At 37.0% G+C, this 17,831-nt stretch overlaps 1 protein-coding gene across 4 annotated transcripts in view; it reads left to right on the top strand.

The window, feature by feature from the left end:
• pde4d (phosphodiesterase 4D, cAMP-specific) overlaps positions 1-17,831 on the top strand; it is a 465,837-nt gene that overhangs the window by 29,486 nt on the left and 418,520 nt on the right. Inside the window, exon 1 of one of the 4 annotated variants that reach the window (XM_057830867.1) lies at positions 7,619-7,740. The exons of 2 other annotated variants lie outside the window; for them this stretch is intronic. In XM_057830867.1, the coding sequence (XP_057686850.1) occupies positions 7,720-7,740 (21 nt within the window). In that variant the 5' untranslated portion in view covers positions 7,619-7,719. Of the gene's footprint in view, positions 1-7,618; positions 7,741-17,831 lie in introns of those variants that run through there. One more of the 4 variants, XM_057830865.1, reaches the window with a different exon arrangement.

Genomic DNA, 17,831 nt, shown 5'->3' with positions numbered 1-17,831 from the left:
ACTGTCAATCCTTCCCCTGAGTTTTATTCAAACACATTGTCGAGGACAGCAAGGTGACTGATGGCTAGAAATCCAAGCACTTCTTGAAAGCCACATGAGCAGCTACCAACAGCGCCATGGTGCCAAGCAGGCTTAAACGTCATCTCCAAACGAAACACCCGTCGCTTCAAAACAAGTCGATGGACTATTTTGTTTGCTTTCGTGAAAACACAGAGAAACAGGCACATTTTTTGAGAAAAACTACAAAGCCACTTACCTTGTTGCTGAACTTGTTGCTAAATCCAGAAAGTCCCACACTGTGGCAGACGTTGATACTACCTGGCTGCAAAGCCATTGTCTGCCAGATGCTCAGCCTTGATGCGGTTAAAGACGGTCTGGAAATTCTGAGTTTTTCAAGCCTAACTGCTATAAAAAATAAAAACAGAGAGAGACTGAGAGCTGTTGAAGAATATTCCTGCCAGGATATCTGCTTTGTGTTCTTTTAAACAGGCTCAAGTTTCAAACTGAGTAAGTATACATACTGAGAAATTATTTTATAATTAAATATACTGTACAGAAAGTAATTTTGGAACATTTTTGGTTTGTGGTGTGCTGCGAGATTTTTTTCCAGTGTAAAAACGTGCCGTGACTCAGAAAAGGTTGAAAAACACAGATTTAGGTAATAGATTAATCTATCAATTAGTTGGTTCCAATAATCAAGTAATAAGATTACGAACATTTAATGTGTTGCAGAATAAATTTTAATATCAAAGTGTCTATGCTTGCAATAAGATTTATTTTGGCTTGCTAAGATTATACTTTCAAAAGAGCATTAAATGTAAAGACAAAATAAAATTCCCGAGTGTTTCCTCAACCTCTGCAGGATTGCACTTTCATTTGACAAGAGCATTAAATATATACAGTATATATATATATATATATATATATATATATATATATATATATATATATATATATATATATATATATATATATATATATATATATATATATACAGTATATATATATATATTAGGGCTGTCAAATGATTAAAATTTTTAATTGAGTTAATTACAGCTTAAAAATTAATTAATCGTAATTAATCGCAATTAATCGCAATTCAAACCATTTATAAAATATGCCATATTTTTCTGTAAATTATATATATATTCTGTAAAATAAATTGTTGGAATGGAAAGATAAGACACATGATGGATATATACAGTGGGGAGAACAAGTATTTGTGTATCAAATACTTGTTCTCCCCACTGTACATTCAACATACGGTACATAATTACTGTAGTGGGCATTTCACTCTACTGTCATTTAAATCTGTCTATGCTGTCCTCACTCCGAAGCGTCTACTTTTTTCAAAGCTAGACAGCTAGTGAACAACTCCTTAATAATCAGACTTCTTCCTTTTTCATCTGATTTATTAAAAAAATAGCCTCAAACCATTGTCCTCTTTAGACCGTCGTAAAACTACAAAAAAAAAGTACACAAGCATTGCATTAGCAACAACGTTAGCTTAGCACGCTATACAGGTTCACTAAACATAAACAAAAAGCGTCTCATACAAAAAATAGAACATTTCGCTTACTAACATAATATGTACATTCTTTACAACAACCATACTTACGGACAAATCTTGTCCAAGGATCATATAAGCACAACATTACAACGTAGGCGTCAGCCCGAGACGTCGTGCAGCCATATTGAACTGGTAAGAAAAAAACACACCATGTCGCAAAGCGACCACAAGAGTTCGCTGTTAGACAGCACAAAAGGCCTTGCTGTAAAACTTACCAAAAGGCAGAATACTGTCTGAGCGGGACATGTGTGTTAATTGCGTCAAATATTTTAACGTGATTAATTAAAAAAATTAATTACCGTGCGTTAACGCGATAATTTTGACAGCCCTAATATATATATATATATATATATATATATATATATATATATGTATATGTATATATATGTATATATATATATGTGTGTGTGTGTCTATGTATATATATATATATATGTATATATGTGTGTATATATGTATATATATATGTATATATATATGTATATATTTATACACTCTATATAATAGACTTGTTAAGAATACAACAAAAGATCAATGGCCTAACTTGCGTAGCAAAAGTCCCCTGGCATAAATGATATAAAATGCTCACATTTTTTTAAAGAATGCCTTTAACAAATCGTTCAAGGACATATTACCACACAAACACTGCTAAATATACTTTTAAATAATGAATGATGAATGCATAAACAAACATTAGCTCAAACAAAAACACACCTTATGTTGGTCTTAACTGAGAGCAGCTGGATTCAGCCATGTTACACGAGTTATGGCATATTTATTGTTGACACTAGAGGGCAGTGTATCCACCCAAATCAATAAAACTAAATGCAGCACTTTCAAAACAAACCATTACAATACCATTCTAATTAAATGAATCCCCAAAACAGCAAAATCTGATTTGAAGCTTTTTTCAAATCAAATTAATCGATTTATCGTTGCAGCAATTCACAACAGTATCTAATTTATTGTAAGGCTCCTCATCCTGGATAGATTGTAAAGTGGATCATGATATGCTGATCTGGGGGTCTGGTAAGAAAAAAAAAGTTTATCATGAGCATTCCCAAACAAAACTTTGATTGTAGTGAGCAGCCAACCCGTTTCCTGCGTTCTTGAAAAGGCCCAACCTCCCATCTTACAAAATGAAGTCCCAGAAGTGTTTAAAAAAGTCAATTGCTCTGGCTCTTCTGGATGGGGAAGTGAAGCATTTTACTGTACATTGACGCTCTATTCTAAGCTGCCTATTTTCATCATCATAATAAACCTGTTTAAAACCTGGTTCCAACATTGAATTTAGAACTGTGTGGCGACATAAAAGCTTCATGATATCTATACGAGGTTGAATTTTTTTTCTACCTCAATATTAAGTCCTTTACGAACTCTAAAAAAATTAATGACGGGGTGGTGGTATGGCCACATGCACTTCCAGGAGAAAAGGTTTGTGTCAAATAAAGTAGTAGACCAACGGATGTTCCAGGAAAACATAAAAAAAACAAAACATAAATAGCATTTGCTCACAACTTGTCGACATTATATGCAGGCTTATCAATTCACTTGGCTGATTCCCATATTATCCTTTCTTTTTTTTTTTGTAGCTATTTAAACAAATATTTGTTCCAAATAACAATTTACTCCCATTAAAAGAGTGATGTTTCACCATAGGCTCGACAAGGAAAATAAGCCTGGAAAATAAACTATAGACAGAGTAAGAGAAGTAATAAAGCTTCGACTGTTATAGCTAAATAACCCTAGGGATCAATCAGGTTCTGGGGTTCGTCAGGTTGATACTGGCAACTGTACTACTGTATGAATTTGTTTACGGTTGGCACATTTGGCTTCCTACCAATAAACTGACATAGAGAAATCTTACCACCACTGTAAGCAGTAAAGCCCAAATACCTTATATACAGTATTGGCATCACGAACATGGGGGGAAACATGGCATCTGTCATGGTGGCGCCCTGAAGCGGACTTCATTTATTCATTTAAACAATGTGTATTACCACTTTTATAAGACATTTAGCGAACATTAGTGATGACGTCACTTGCACTCTGGCGAGTTCTTCATTAAAATCCATGGTTACTAAGAGTTCCATGTTTTATTTGACACTTTCCTTCATGCCGTCATATCCTTTTGGAAGACAAAAGCACTTGGGTCACTCATAGTGCAGCTATGTTGAACTACTGGTTAGGTTAAGATGTCTGCATCGTAGTGGTCTTGTGATTAAATCTTTTCTTGTTGAGTTTGATTTTCTTTTGTACTCTTAATCTGCATTTTTAAAACGACTTAATCAGATTATTTCAATCTAAAATCTATAAATCTAAAATATAATCAAATAATTTTCTCCACTTTTTTTAGTTTAAAAAAATGTTAATGAGACAGATTATTCCACTTACTTTAAGTAAATATTAGTATTTATTCTTATTAAGTCCATAAATCTAAAAATTGGTTATTTTTTACCTAAAAAAAAAAAAAAAAAGGGCTTCCTAATAATGTCTTGGAGAATATCTATTCTTGAATTAAAGGGATCCACAGATAAAGACTTGTAGTTCTCAAAAGATAAACGTTATTATGAGTTAAAATAATTTGATATTGAAACCCCACTTGATGTTTTCGTTTTTATACAATTTGTAAAATTAAGTTTAACTAGTAGGCTGCCATTGTTGTTGACGTCACAGGGTGGTGACGTCATAACGTTACGCTGCCGGGCTTCCAGTGTATGACTCTAGTGACATAAACATGTCATCTGTTCAACCCTTTCAATTTGAACCCGAGAGGACCATTAATGAGCATGACAGCACTGTTGATATTTCACAAAACGAGTATCAAAAGCAAAATTAACAGGAAAGACGGGATGAGATGAGAGTAGGGGGAAAAAATGGTGTTCTGCCAAAATGTGCTACACCAGCGAAACGTTCTACAAGAGGCGATTTGACACCCACAGTCCTGCTGTATGCTTGTTTTGTGTAGGTGCATACAGACAGAACATACTAAAGATTCCTTAAGAAAATACTTAAACGTTGTAATATCAAGTAAGGGTGGTTTAAATATGCTACGTGACTAATGTGGTGAACAGATCAACAATCTGCTTTAAAGCTATCACAAGAAAACACAGTGCCTAAAAGTATGAGAGGGGAAACACATGCAAAAAGTATTTTGAGGCAATGAAAAGGTAATAAAAGATTCAATAAAAAACACAAATAATAAGTACTCGCCGCTTTTAACCAATGAGCGCATGTGCTGGACGTCTCGCCGCGTAGAAAGAATTGCTGTAACCCGGTAGTATTCGTCGAGTGGCAGTGACATCACACCGAGTAGTCATTGCGCACTTAAAACATTGCGCCATCTGTAGGTCAAAACATGTACTAAATATTATAGATTTTTAAATCAATGTCAATATTTTATGTGTTTTTGATAACATATTTTAGTGATAGAGAACAATTGTGGCTTTTGACAGTCTTTAAGTCCGAGGTTTGTATTAAGAAATTTTATGACGAACAAGCTTTTTTTTTAAGATTAAATATACTTATTTATTGCTTAAAATAAGTCTATTAAGCTGATATTCAGTTAGCTATTTTACTTATTTCAAGAAATCTAAATGAGTAAAATTTATTTGAAGCACTGGCAGATAACTTATTTACACTGAAAACAAGGGAATTTAACTAGATTTAAGGAGGTGTGTTTTTGCAGTGTATATCTCATGTTATGCCTATGTCAACTCTGCAATGACAGTACACGTGAGGCCAATATATTCCAACAACATTGTGAATTTTTTCCTGAAAGTTTAGGTTAAACACCCCAAATTATTGCACTTTTGAGGCATTCCCATTTAATATTGTTTCATACTCTCTCCCAAAGAGTTGAGCGGTACTATATGGCGTGCACAAGTAAGCCTGAGCAAAGAATAACATCATTTTCATTATTTTATGCCTTGGTTTTAATTTCACACAGTTTCCACTCAACTCCCCCGCTGTGATGACCCAATTTCACAGCACAAAACGCAAACAATAATATGAGGTGCGTGAGTCATACTTGACACTTGGAGACAAGACGCAAGACTTTGGTTGGGTTTAAAGAGCTGATTTACATTTCAAGTAAATATATTTCATCTCCCTGCCAAATTGCTGTGAAATTGTTTCGAGGTGCTACAAAGGTCTGGCTGCAAGTCAACAGATGAATGGCAACTGAAATTCAGGTTGATGTGTTCAATATCACACTGTCCTAAACCCACCTGCACCAACTGACAATCTATTGTTTCCAAAAGTGTGTATGTGTGATTGCATTACATGAACTGAGAGCACCTCAGTGCTTTGATTGCCACTGATTTATGAGGGGAGAGGCAGTGGGAGTGGAAAGGACGGGACAAGGTCGTGGTAACCCATCCGCTGAGGATCCGCTTCTCCTTCATCTCCCCGCATAAAACATCATCTTCTATTTATTCCTTTTTTTTTTTTTTTTTTTTTTTTTAAAAACCAGCATGCAAGCAAGTGTTGCACCACTTGGAGGAGCCACCGCTGCATTGGATCATGCAGGGAGGATGATTTTTTTTTTTTTTTTTTTTTTCTAATGTTCTTTACAAAGACATTCATGTGGGAAAGAAAACATACAATGACATTTGGAATAATTGGATTATATTTGAAGAGATGTACTAGTATGGTTGGAAGCAGCCTTTCCTTTGTTGACTGTCATTCAATTGATCCATTTAGTTCAAATTAAGCTTTAACCATCAAAAACCTGGTCATAACTACTGTCATTTTTATCAACATTTAACATTCTTAGCTTTCAAAAGTGTGCCATACAGGGAATCATCCGACGTTGTGACTATGTCACAAGGCAGTAAATTTACGTGTAATGTCCAAGTCAACTGACCCGAAGTCAAAGTGTAGCTTAACTCCCAGCCATTTTCACCGGTGCAACCCCCTTCGCTGTTTTACTGGATTTTGACTGATTTTGCAAGGCCCACATAAAATTCTGTTCTATTGTTGTATAAACATAGAACCCACCAAAAGAAAGATTAGACTCTCTTCTTTCAGCAGGAAGAAAAGTTAGTTCATATCTGTTTCCATTCTTTAGAAATTGGCATTAGAAAATAGCTGAGTTTGAGCAATTTTCCAATTTCTGATGAAAAAACAGAGAAATTGAGCTTTTTGTGAAAGCATACATTTCAAACATTACTTTGACTTTACACAGCTATTTTTTGCTTTAGTTACATCCCAAACATCTGAATAATGTTTTCCTTTTACAAAATAACATTAACAACAAGACAAATAAAGATTTTGATAGCAAAGTAAAAATTTATTTACACATAACTAACTGAGAGATGACACTATTGTGGCTGCGACAGCCGGGGTAAACTTTTCCCTCATCGCCGCCTGTCTCTGCTCGGCGAGCAGCACGGACTCAACGGCATCGTCCGCTGCACTGGTGGTCCCGGTTGTTCTGCTTGGTCGTCCAGTGCCTGGCATCCCGGGCGTCTTCCCGGTTGTTCTGCTCGGTCGTCCGCCGCCTTGCATCCTGGACGTCCATTCGGTGGTCTTCCGCCGGCGCCCCGGCCGTGCGGCCCCACCATTCGTTTCGTTGAATCAGGTTGCGGGTCTTACAGAATGCGTTATTGCCCTCCAGTGGCCAGTTTTATTGCTTTAAAATGGATTTTCAGCGTTGTGCTTTGGAGCTAAGTTGAATCAGAACCCAGAGATGTCTCTTATGAAAAAAAACGTAAAAGACATATAAACACCTCTTTGGGACACTGAAACAATTAAAAATATAACACATATTTATACCTTTTTGGGAGCAAATGAGTTAACTGTGTTCAGAGCCATTTTGTCAGGTGAAGCGGTCTACACTTTACACATTTTTAAAATTAATCTATATAGAAATTGTCCCGACTATGTTAATTATTTAAGAAAAGTCACTAAATGTCCAATTCTAGTAAACGTACAGTACATACATTTGTATCTTCCTTGACCTTTGTTGACCAGTGACAATGACTTGAAAGGCGAGTCTTTCACATAAAAGTTTCACACAAATTGCTTTCCTTTGAACATCTTCTTTTATGATTGTCAACAGAAATGTATTGTGCTGAGGAGCCAGGAAAGAGATGTGCTGTCCTACATGTTGTATGGTTGCCATGGAATTCAACATGAAATGATAAATGTCACCCATCAAGGGATGGGTAAGATCGATGATATGATTTCTTGAACTTCATCGTAGGCTCTCAATGCTTCGGCAGATGCTGCTTCACAAACATTATTTTTGACAGGTGCTCCATTTCAGTAAATAAGAATCTAAGCTTGTCTGGGTAATGCAGAAGCGTCCACAGAGTTTTACAAATGGAACAAAAACTACCTTTTGATTAATATGGTGCATGTGCTGCTTTGCCTTCAAAGGGAATAAAAGCTTCAACCAACTCATCTCCACTGATAGGACAGCTATGATAAAAGGCCGAGTTACTTTCGAGGGATTATTCGGTGAGCAGCCTCGACATAGAAAAAGGAAACACACAGCATACTGAAATTCAGAAGCCTCTTTAGACAGCCGTGGCCAAGTGGGCCTTTCTAGCCCAGATTGTATTTTTTCACATCCTGTCACTTGCTTAAAGTGATGAACTGTAATTGCACTTTTAGTAATGGTAGAAAGTTAAACATAGAATGCATAAGTGGAGCAAAATGGCATTCACAGAGGGGAGTATTACAGCGAGCAATTTTTGTCCATCAGGGTTTGAAAACAATTTTTGTTGAGGGTTGCATCATAGTTATGGTTCCCTTCAAAGCACCACCACTGATTAAGAAGTGATATAAAAAATGATTACCCTGTATGATTACTTATACACCACAAAATGAATGATAGCTGGTTTTGAAATCAGATGGGAGTAAAAGGAAGAATGGTAACAAATGATGCTCATCATTTTCAATTGACACTGCAATTTCGGTAGTTGTGCAAGAAATATGAATTTGATGTGCAAAATAACGTCTTTTAACTCATTCCCTCCTTTGGACTATAGTTTACATGTTCTCTACCTTCTGGGGTTGATTTCCTACTGCTACTTGAGTATCCTCCCACATTCCTAGAACGTGCGTGATGGTTTCATTAATTACTTTTGATTGTCCATAGTGTGTGTGTAATCTGTGTGAAAGTGGTTTTTCCTTTGAGCTGGTCGGATGCTTCAGATGTCCTAAATTCAGGTGTGACTTGACACAAGGAATGGGACATTAGTAGCTAATTACTTATACAGTAGCACCTCCACTTATGACATTAATTGGTTCTGGAAGTAGTCTCGTAACCCCCCCAAAAAATACTTTTTAAACGATTAGTAGACTTTTCTAATATTAACAATTTTTATAATAATAATAAGTTTAAAAATTTTTTTTTTTATTTTTATTTTTTTTACTAATCTAGCAATTTAATTTTTGTGACGTTTATTAATTCACAATTTTTTTTGGAACACTTAAATTCTTCTTAGGTGGATTGGGGCGTTGGTGCTCGGCCATACAGGTGCTTCCATGTTGTGGTTAGCTACTTTTGTTTAGGAATAATTTATTTTTAATTATTAAAAATTACAAATGAATGTACAAATAGACACATAAATAACAGTAATAAATCACAAATAAACAATGAGGTCAAATGCTGATAGCATGTGCAAAAGAATGGAATGTAAACAGATTCAGAACACTTGCCACGTTTACATGGAGCCAAATATTCCAATTACAATCGGAATATTTGTTCAAACCGAATAAATGTGTTCCAAGATAAACACCTCATTCGGAATGAACAGGCCCAAACCGAATGGAATTTCATTCCGATTAACAGGGGTGGAATATTCCTTTTCCCAAACCGATTAGAAGTAAAATTATATCATGTAAGCAGGGAAGCGGAATGGTGTCTGGTTGCGTTCTTTCTGCACATGCTCCGTACTGATGTGGTGACGTCACTTTGTGACGTAAGTAACGTCACTTGCAACATGGCTTCCAAGCACAGCGCACCTAATTGGAGTCCGGCGGAAAGATTGTATTTAATTCAAACTTTAAAAGAACTGAATATAATTGCTCGCTTAGACGGGCGTAAAACGAGGAACAGTGAACTATTTAAAAAAGTTCACGAGAGGTTACACGAAGCCGGAATAGACCGGAGTGTTGACCAGATTAGAAACCGGTGGAAAACCGGCTACGACAAGGCAAAAGAGCAAAACAGCAGAAGCGGATACGACCCCACAAACACAAGAAGTGGGTTAAAGTTAAAACAGCAGCACTCCGACGATCGATCTCCATGTTTTGCAACGTGACGCTTTGTTTTGATTAATCTGCGCATGTCAGACGGCAGTTGTCAAACGTCCTTTCAGAATAAAGGCAGTCACATGTAAACGCTGGATCGGAACAGATGAAGTGACATGTAAACAGCTGATCTGAAATTTCCATTCGGAATGATTTGAATCGGTATGAATAAAAGTCAGCATGTAAACGTGGCTACTGTGACTTCACCATTCCAAAATGATTCAAAACAATTTAAAAAAACCCTACATATTAAAAATATGTAGCATTAAAGTTCCTGTAGCAGCATAAAAAAATCCTAAATAGCATTATTATGTGAATTAGAATCATATCTTGAGACGAATCGACTAAATACAACAATTTGGCAAAGCGCAGATGACGAGAAATTAGTCTTTTCGTCTGCCGTTCACACCCGCCTGTCATTATAGCGCTCTAGCGTTCATCCAGCTAGAGATAGCTGGATGATGACGTCAGCAGGGTCACGATTTCATCTGATTTAGAATTCAGCCCATTGAGGAGGGAAGATTCAGAACAAAGAAAATACGACAGAGAGGAGCAAAATGTCATTAATGTTTCAATCTCTCTACTCCAATATTAAAACAAGATATTCTTTTTATCAAAGTATCGGCAGGCGACCACGGTGTGGGACAAGCCTCCGGTCGTCGGCTGTGTGGCCTTCTCAGTGGACAGGGAGTATTTTCAGTTCACCCACAAAATGCAAGCCACCTCCTTATTAAAACATGTGCCATGATCCCAGTATTTGACCTAATATAAAACACGTAGCTTTTTATTTATTTATTTATTTTTGTGTAAAACCTTATTTTGTTTTTAAAAAAAAAAAAAAAAAGAAGAAGGAAAAAGGAAAAGCAGAAGAAAACTGTAAAAAAATTTTTTTTTCGTCTGGTATGTTGAAAGAACAAATGGCTTTTCAATAAAAAACAATAAATGTGAAAAAAACAAAAAACAAAAAACACGTAGCTTACTCACCTCACAATGGTCCCACAGTTGTTGGACTTGTTTTGGCCATTATCAGCGGTGAACAGGAACTTTTTGAAACCCAAAAAGGCTCCCACGCCTCTCCCTGGTGCAGCAACAAAAGCCTGCAGCACACTGGTCCTGGTGTGATGCGAAAAGTAAACGAAATAATCTGCAAAATCAGCTGAAATCACAGTTGTTCTGCATACTGTAGTATTGGCTGTATACTGAAGTTGTTTATCCCGCTGACGTCACATTCGCATTCTTCGTAAATCCAGGAAGTCACTCATTTTCATGCACGGGATTTAAAAAATTCAATAAATATATGGATCACTTCCACACACATCCAAGTGGTCCATTTAATTTAGGAGCATAAAATACCACGTGAAATATGAAATAAATATGCTTTTTGCTGTCATAGGCACTTTAATATTATAGTATATAACTATACAGTGAAGAAAAAAAGTATTTAAACACCCGCTATTTTGCAAGTTCTCCCACTTAGAAATCATGGAAGGCCTGAAATTTTCATCGTAGTAAGTCCACTGTGAGAGAGATCATCTAAAATGAAAAATCCAGAAATCACAATGAATGATTTTTTAAAAACAAATTTATTTGTGTGATATAGCTGCAAATAAGTATTTGAACACCTGAGAAAACGAATGTTAATATTTAGTACAGTATCCTTTGTTTGCAATTACAGAGGTCAAACGTTTCCTGTAGTTTTTCATCAGGCCGCAGGAGGGATCTTGGCCCAACCATTTGTCAGGTTTCTGGGCCGTCGCTGAGCCCCCTCCAAAGATTTTCTATTGGGTTTAGGTCTGGAGACCGGCTTGGCCATGCTAGAACCTTGTTATGCTTCTTAAGGAGCCACTCCTTGGTTTTCCTGGCTGTGGTCATTGTCATGTTGGAACCCATGTTCAATGCTCTGACTAAGGTAAGGAGGTTGTTCCCCAAAATCTCACCATACAGGGCTCCTGTCATCCTCTCTTTAATACAGTGCACTTGTCCTGTTCCATGCGCAGAAAAACACCCCCAAAGCATGATGCTACCACCCCCATGCTTCACAGTAGGGATGGTGTTCTTGAGATAATACTCATCATTCTTCTTCCTCCAAACACGATTAGTGGAATTACGACCAAAAAGTTCCATTTGATCTCATATTTACTGGGGTTCATAAGTATTTGTACTCCTGAAAAAAATCAGTGCTAATATTTAGTGCAGAAGCCTTTGTTTGCAATTAATGAGGTCAGACACTTTCTGTAGTTCTTCACCAGAATTTCACATATGGAAACAGGGATTTTGGTCCATTCCTCCACACAAATCTTCTCTAGATCTGTCAGGTCAAGTTTCAGCTCCATCCAAATGATTTTCTATTGGATTGAGGTCTGGAGACTGGCTAGGCCACTCCAGAACCTTGATATGCTTTTTATGCAGTCACTCCTTGGTCAGCTTGGCTGTGTGCTTCAGATCATTCTCATTTTGGAAGATCCAGCCACGACTCATCTTCAGGTCTCTGACTGAGGGAAGGAGGTTGTGGCTCAAAATTTGATGATACATTTCACCATTCATCCGCTGCTTTATACAGTACAGTTGTCCTGTCCTCTTTGCCGAAAAGCAGCTCCAAAGCATGAGATTTCCACCCCCATACTTCACAGTGGGGATGGTGTTCTTGGGATTGTTCTCATCCTTCTTTGTCCTCCACACACGACAAGTTTGCACCAAAAAAATTCTACTTTGGTTTTATCTGACCACATGACTTTTTCCCATGGCTCCCCTGCATCATCCAAATGGTCATAGGCAAACTTAAGACGGGCCTTGACATGTGCTGGTTTGAGCAGGGGAACCTTCCGTGCCATGCATGATTTCACACCAGGACGTCTTAGTGTATTACCAACAGTAACTTTGGAAACGGTGGTCCCAGCTCTTTTCTGGTCGTTGACCAACTCCTGCTGTGTAGTTCTGGGCTGATTCCTCACCTTTCTTTCATTGAGACCCCACGAGATGATCTCTTACATGGGGCTCCACTCCCATTGAGATTGACCGTCATGTTTAGTTTCTTCCATTTTCTAATGATTGCTCCAACAGTGGACCTTTTTTCATCAAGCTGCTTGGCAATTGCTCCGTAGCCCTTTCCAGCCTTGTGGAGGTGAACAATTTTGTCTCTGGTGTCTTTAGACAGCTCTTCGGTCTTGAGCATGTTACAAGTTTGACTCTTACTGATTCATGGTGTGGTGTCTTATGCTGCTATTGACCTCAAACAGGTGCATTTGATTCAGGATAAAACATTTAGTGGAGATGGACTTTCAAAAGGCGGACCAACATGTCTTTTGTTATCTCTCTCACAGTGGACATGCACCTACAATGAAAATTTCAGACTCCTTTATGATTTCTAAGTGGGAGAAGTTGCAAAATATCAGGGTGTTCAAATACTTATTTTCTCCACTGTATTTAAAGTATATACATAATAATACATTATTATATAAAGTCAGTAGGATTAGTTCAGAAATCGACTACAGTACGCAGGCCAGTGTTTCAAAAAAAATTTTTTTTTTCTCAATGCTTTTCCCCCAAGCGGGAACATCCATCATTCTAACAAATACAATGTGCATGCTGTGTCAGACTACAGAGACTGTGAGACCTACAGCTTTCGGGAGCAGCAGCAGAAGTAGATAAATAAATGTCGCATTTCACTGGAGTGAAATAAATGTCACATTTCACTGGAGTGAAGTACGTGAAAATAACTTAATAATGCACGTTGATACGATGCACATAAATGCAACTTTAATAAAAGATGTCGTTATGTAGTCATTTTTTTCCCGAATTCACCCACGGAACTAATGTTAGCAAGTTTTATAGTTACCAGGGGGAAGGGTTTAGTGAAGGAGGAGGCATGAGGCTTCCCCCTGCGAGTTACGTACGAGTGGAGTGGTGCTTCGTATTGTGTGGTTTTTTATGTCATTACAACGGCTCGGCTTGGCTCCGTGGTTTAACATTCCACCACAGACTCCTGTCCTTGCGCCCTACAATTAGTTATATGGATTTATGATCTGCCAGCTTGTTGTCTCCTGTCATCTTCCAAAATTACAACTGGCTGACGGCGCTTCAGGTGTTCAGTCACAGCCGACATGCTACCGTGGTATGCAAGCTTGGCATTGCAGGGACTGAACACGACAGCGCACTTATTTCTTTGAAATAAGTATCTTTAGCCACTCTAGTGCACTTTTTTTGGCTTTGTGCCCCTTTCCCCGCTTGCATCCCGTCTGCCATTCTTAATTTTTCACACGTATACTTTTTTTAACCCTTCATTAACCGTCGACGGGATGGTCTGCTCATCGATGCAAACACGTCATCATCAACTACGTTGAGTAGTCGGGACAGGTTTAAATAAATACTGTATATATCTTACCTTTCAAGTGAGGCGATGTCCTCTTTCATGTAATCGATGTTGCCTGTTGTTCATCTCACTCTTCGTGACACAAAAAAGCGAGGAGACCTATGCTCTAATATGGTACTAATGTAATGAACCGTTTGTAGGTTTTAAAAAAAAAAACTCTTAGTGAGACAAAAACACGAGAAGCCTTGTGCTCATTTGGCTCAGAAGTCAACCTGCTGTGGCAACAATGACACTATCACGCCTGTACATGTCAATCTCACTGCGCCACCCAAATTGAAACATCATTAACAAAAGGCTAATTTCATTTCATTTTATTGAGTTTTGGTTATCATAGTATTTATGCCTACCTATGGTACTACTGAAAGCTTGAACTTTGTGCTTTTTGTTTTTCTTGTTTTCTTTTCCTCCCCTTTCATTACTATATATATATATATTTGTGTTTATTTTTTTTTGTTTGTTCATTTTTTTTAGTGATATATGTGTGGATTGTGTATCACAAATGGAGGACTTGCTTACGAGACAGCCAAACATAACTGTTTTTCTTTGGGATTCTAGCAAAGGCTGAGAGTTGTTATCACCCTATTCTTTCTTTTTCTTTTTTTCTTCTTTATTATACCTAATGGACAGCGAAAAACACCAATCGAACTGTTTATTTTGATTTGGCTGAGATTTATTGAAACATGTCCATGTATCCAAAAGCTTGAATAAAAAGATGTATACACAAAAACAAAAGGCCAATAGAAGAGCAGCATACTGAAGGGGGTTGGGATGGGAAAGATTATGACCAATGTAAATGTAGAGACGTTCGTGAGTAGATGTTCCACTGTATTTATCTGTGTGTAGTAGCTTTCGATGCACGACTTCTCTAATAGTAATTGCTTGGCAATCCACCTGAGGCCACAGTTATCCCTGTTGTTGGTGCACCTTTTCCTATCACACTTTTCCCTTCCACTCAATTTTCTACTGTATAATGCTTATTTAAAGAACACTGTGAACAACCAGCTTCTTCAGCAATGACATTTTGTGACCTTTTGAAGGGTGTCGATTGGCAGTCTACCTGTTTAAGCCTCAAGAAAAAGAAAAACGACAAGTGTGATGATAACCATATACAGTCGTACCTTGCCTTAATGGCTCTTTTATCCTTGGTGGGGAAAAAAGGAGAGCGACACTCGCTGAATCACATTAAGATTATTTTCAACAGGACAATTAACCAAATACAAGATGAATACAAAATGGAAAAAAACTCTCAAGAAGCTTGGTAGAGATGTTTATTCTGACCTGATCATTTGGTCAACCAGAGCTGGAGTTAGAGATTCTGCTGTCGCTCACAAGACCACATCCCCTTAAATAAAGTCTTTAATAAGTTTGTTGGGATGCAAGAAACCCATCCATCCACCGGACTCCATCGTGGAGTCAATGGTCCTTTGCTCCCTGACTTTCATTTTAAAGTCGCAAGACTGCTCCTGTGCTAAAAACTAAAGGAACAACTTAACTTTGAGTTCAGAAAGAAATCAACCCCCTGATGTTACACCACGGTACACACTGCACTCCCGCTGATCTTTCAGGTTCACCAAGAATCACAAAAATGAGGGTAGTTTTTCACTAAATCCAGCACTGCGCTTCCTGGGCACGACATTTGGTACACCAGCACAATCGTGGTATAAATAAATAAATAAAACAATAGACCACAATGCTGGCTTTTAAGAAAAGAAAAATAGCTGTGGCTTTTAAACGGTAATATTATAGGCTACACTGTTGGATTATACTTTATGCTGAACAGAAATACAAAATAACGTGACATACTGATTGCTAGATGCAGGCTGGATGCCAATCCACTCATTAAGTTAAAATTCAGCCACTTCGACAAGGTTAGCGCCGCTGTCGTTGACTTCACGTCCCACGTAGAGAGCATTTGTTTCAGGGCCTGAGCGGGCATTTCACAGGTGTGGTCGTCTGAGAGATAGGCTGAATCCAGCATCCGGGGTTCACAGCTCCCGCTTGTATTCTATGAAATGGACCGTTAAACTGATGTAGGGTTCCGTAGTTCGTCGTCCTTCTCGAATCCAAAATACAACCGTCATCGAGGTATTTCTTGGCACCAACACCACACAATGAGTTTTGGTAACACTTTACAATAAGGGTCCCTTAATTAAGATTAGCTAATGCATTTTTAGACAATAACTCATGTTTAAATAACATGACAATAATTCATTTCATCCCCTATCTAACATTTATTAATATATTAATTAGCATGAGTAAATGCATTAGTTAATGCATTTTAAGGCAATAACTAATGTTTAAGTAACATTACAATAATTAATATAATTGCTTATCTAACATTTATTAATATAATAATTAACATGAGTTAATGCATTAGTTAATGCATTAGTTAATGCATAACCAGACAGTTTTAGTTTGGTAGAATTAAATTTGGTAAAATTAAAAATATATATAGGCCTGTATAGGATTATGGTTTAGGGTTAGGGTTTGTTAATTTAAGCATGTATAATTTCTAAGTTAAGGGACACATGTGCTACACTTTACAATAAGGGTCCAAAAAGCATTCAGTAATGGTTAATAAAGGTTAAGTAATACTTATGAGGTATGGTCACGTGAAATAATACCATACTTAAGGTTAGGTTATGATATATAATATATATAATACATGACTTAACATTAATTCGCATATGCATTAGCGCATTAATAAATAGTTATTAATGTATACTGGTACTAGTAAGTGATTATGTTATTTTAAAATGAGAAACATTGCTCCTTGAGTCCTTGGGTGCTGCTAACCTAACCTTAAGTATGGTATTATTTCACTTGAACGTACGTCATAAGTATTACTTAACCTTAATTAACCATTACTGAATGTCTTTTGGACCCTTATTGTAAAGTGTAGGACATGTGTCCCTTAACTAAGAAATTATAAATGCTTACACCATTAAAGGCTGACAATACATAATTTTTTCGTTTCATTAAAAAACTGAATTTGCTGACATTTTCGGTAAACCACCCGACTCCAATCAGGGCTGATTAATTGGATTAATTGAAATTAACTTGGTTCTCCTCTGTTATTAGTGGATGGATTAATGGATTAATCAAGTAATTAACATTGCTACTCCTCCATTATTCGTGGACGGCCCACAGTGTAATTTGGTAGGTATCGTCTAGGGCTGAATATACATCGGATTTCGGAACAAAATTTTTTAATTCTGTAGACCAGTTTTTAGGGCTAGAAATGCCGTGTGTGCCACATTTTTCTTGCTCACTGTAATTCAAATTGATGCAGAGTGATGTGTATGCTAATTGAGATATTTTGGATCCCTAAATGTATCTTAAGTCAAACAATAATAATATTTAAACTCATTCACTGCTAGTGACAACAATAAACATCCATTATAATTGGGAGAGTAGTGATCATTCACTGCTATCCCCTCCCACTTAAAATAAAATTAACGTCTATTTTTGTGAATGGCAGTCATTTAATTATAAATTAATCTTGCGTGTTGATTTTTTTATGGTTTTAAGACAACCTAGGATTAAAAGACAGAAAGAATTTAGCTTCATGTTATTTATGTGAGTGTCTTGTTATGCAAGTGCAATTTGCAGGAGTTGCCAACAGAT

This window comes from Corythoichthys intestinalis, chromosome 3, assembly GCF_030265065.1.
Source record: "Corythoichthys intestinalis isolate RoL2023-P3 chromosome 3, ASM3026506v1, whole genome shotgun sequence".
Taxonomy (NCBI): Eukaryota; Metazoa; Chordata; class Actinopteri; order Syngnathiformes; family Syngnathidae; genus Corythoichthys; species Corythoichthys intestinalis.
The sequence above is the reverse complement of the archived record's forward strand: the minus strand, read 5'-3'. Positions and strand labels throughout refer to the sequence as shown.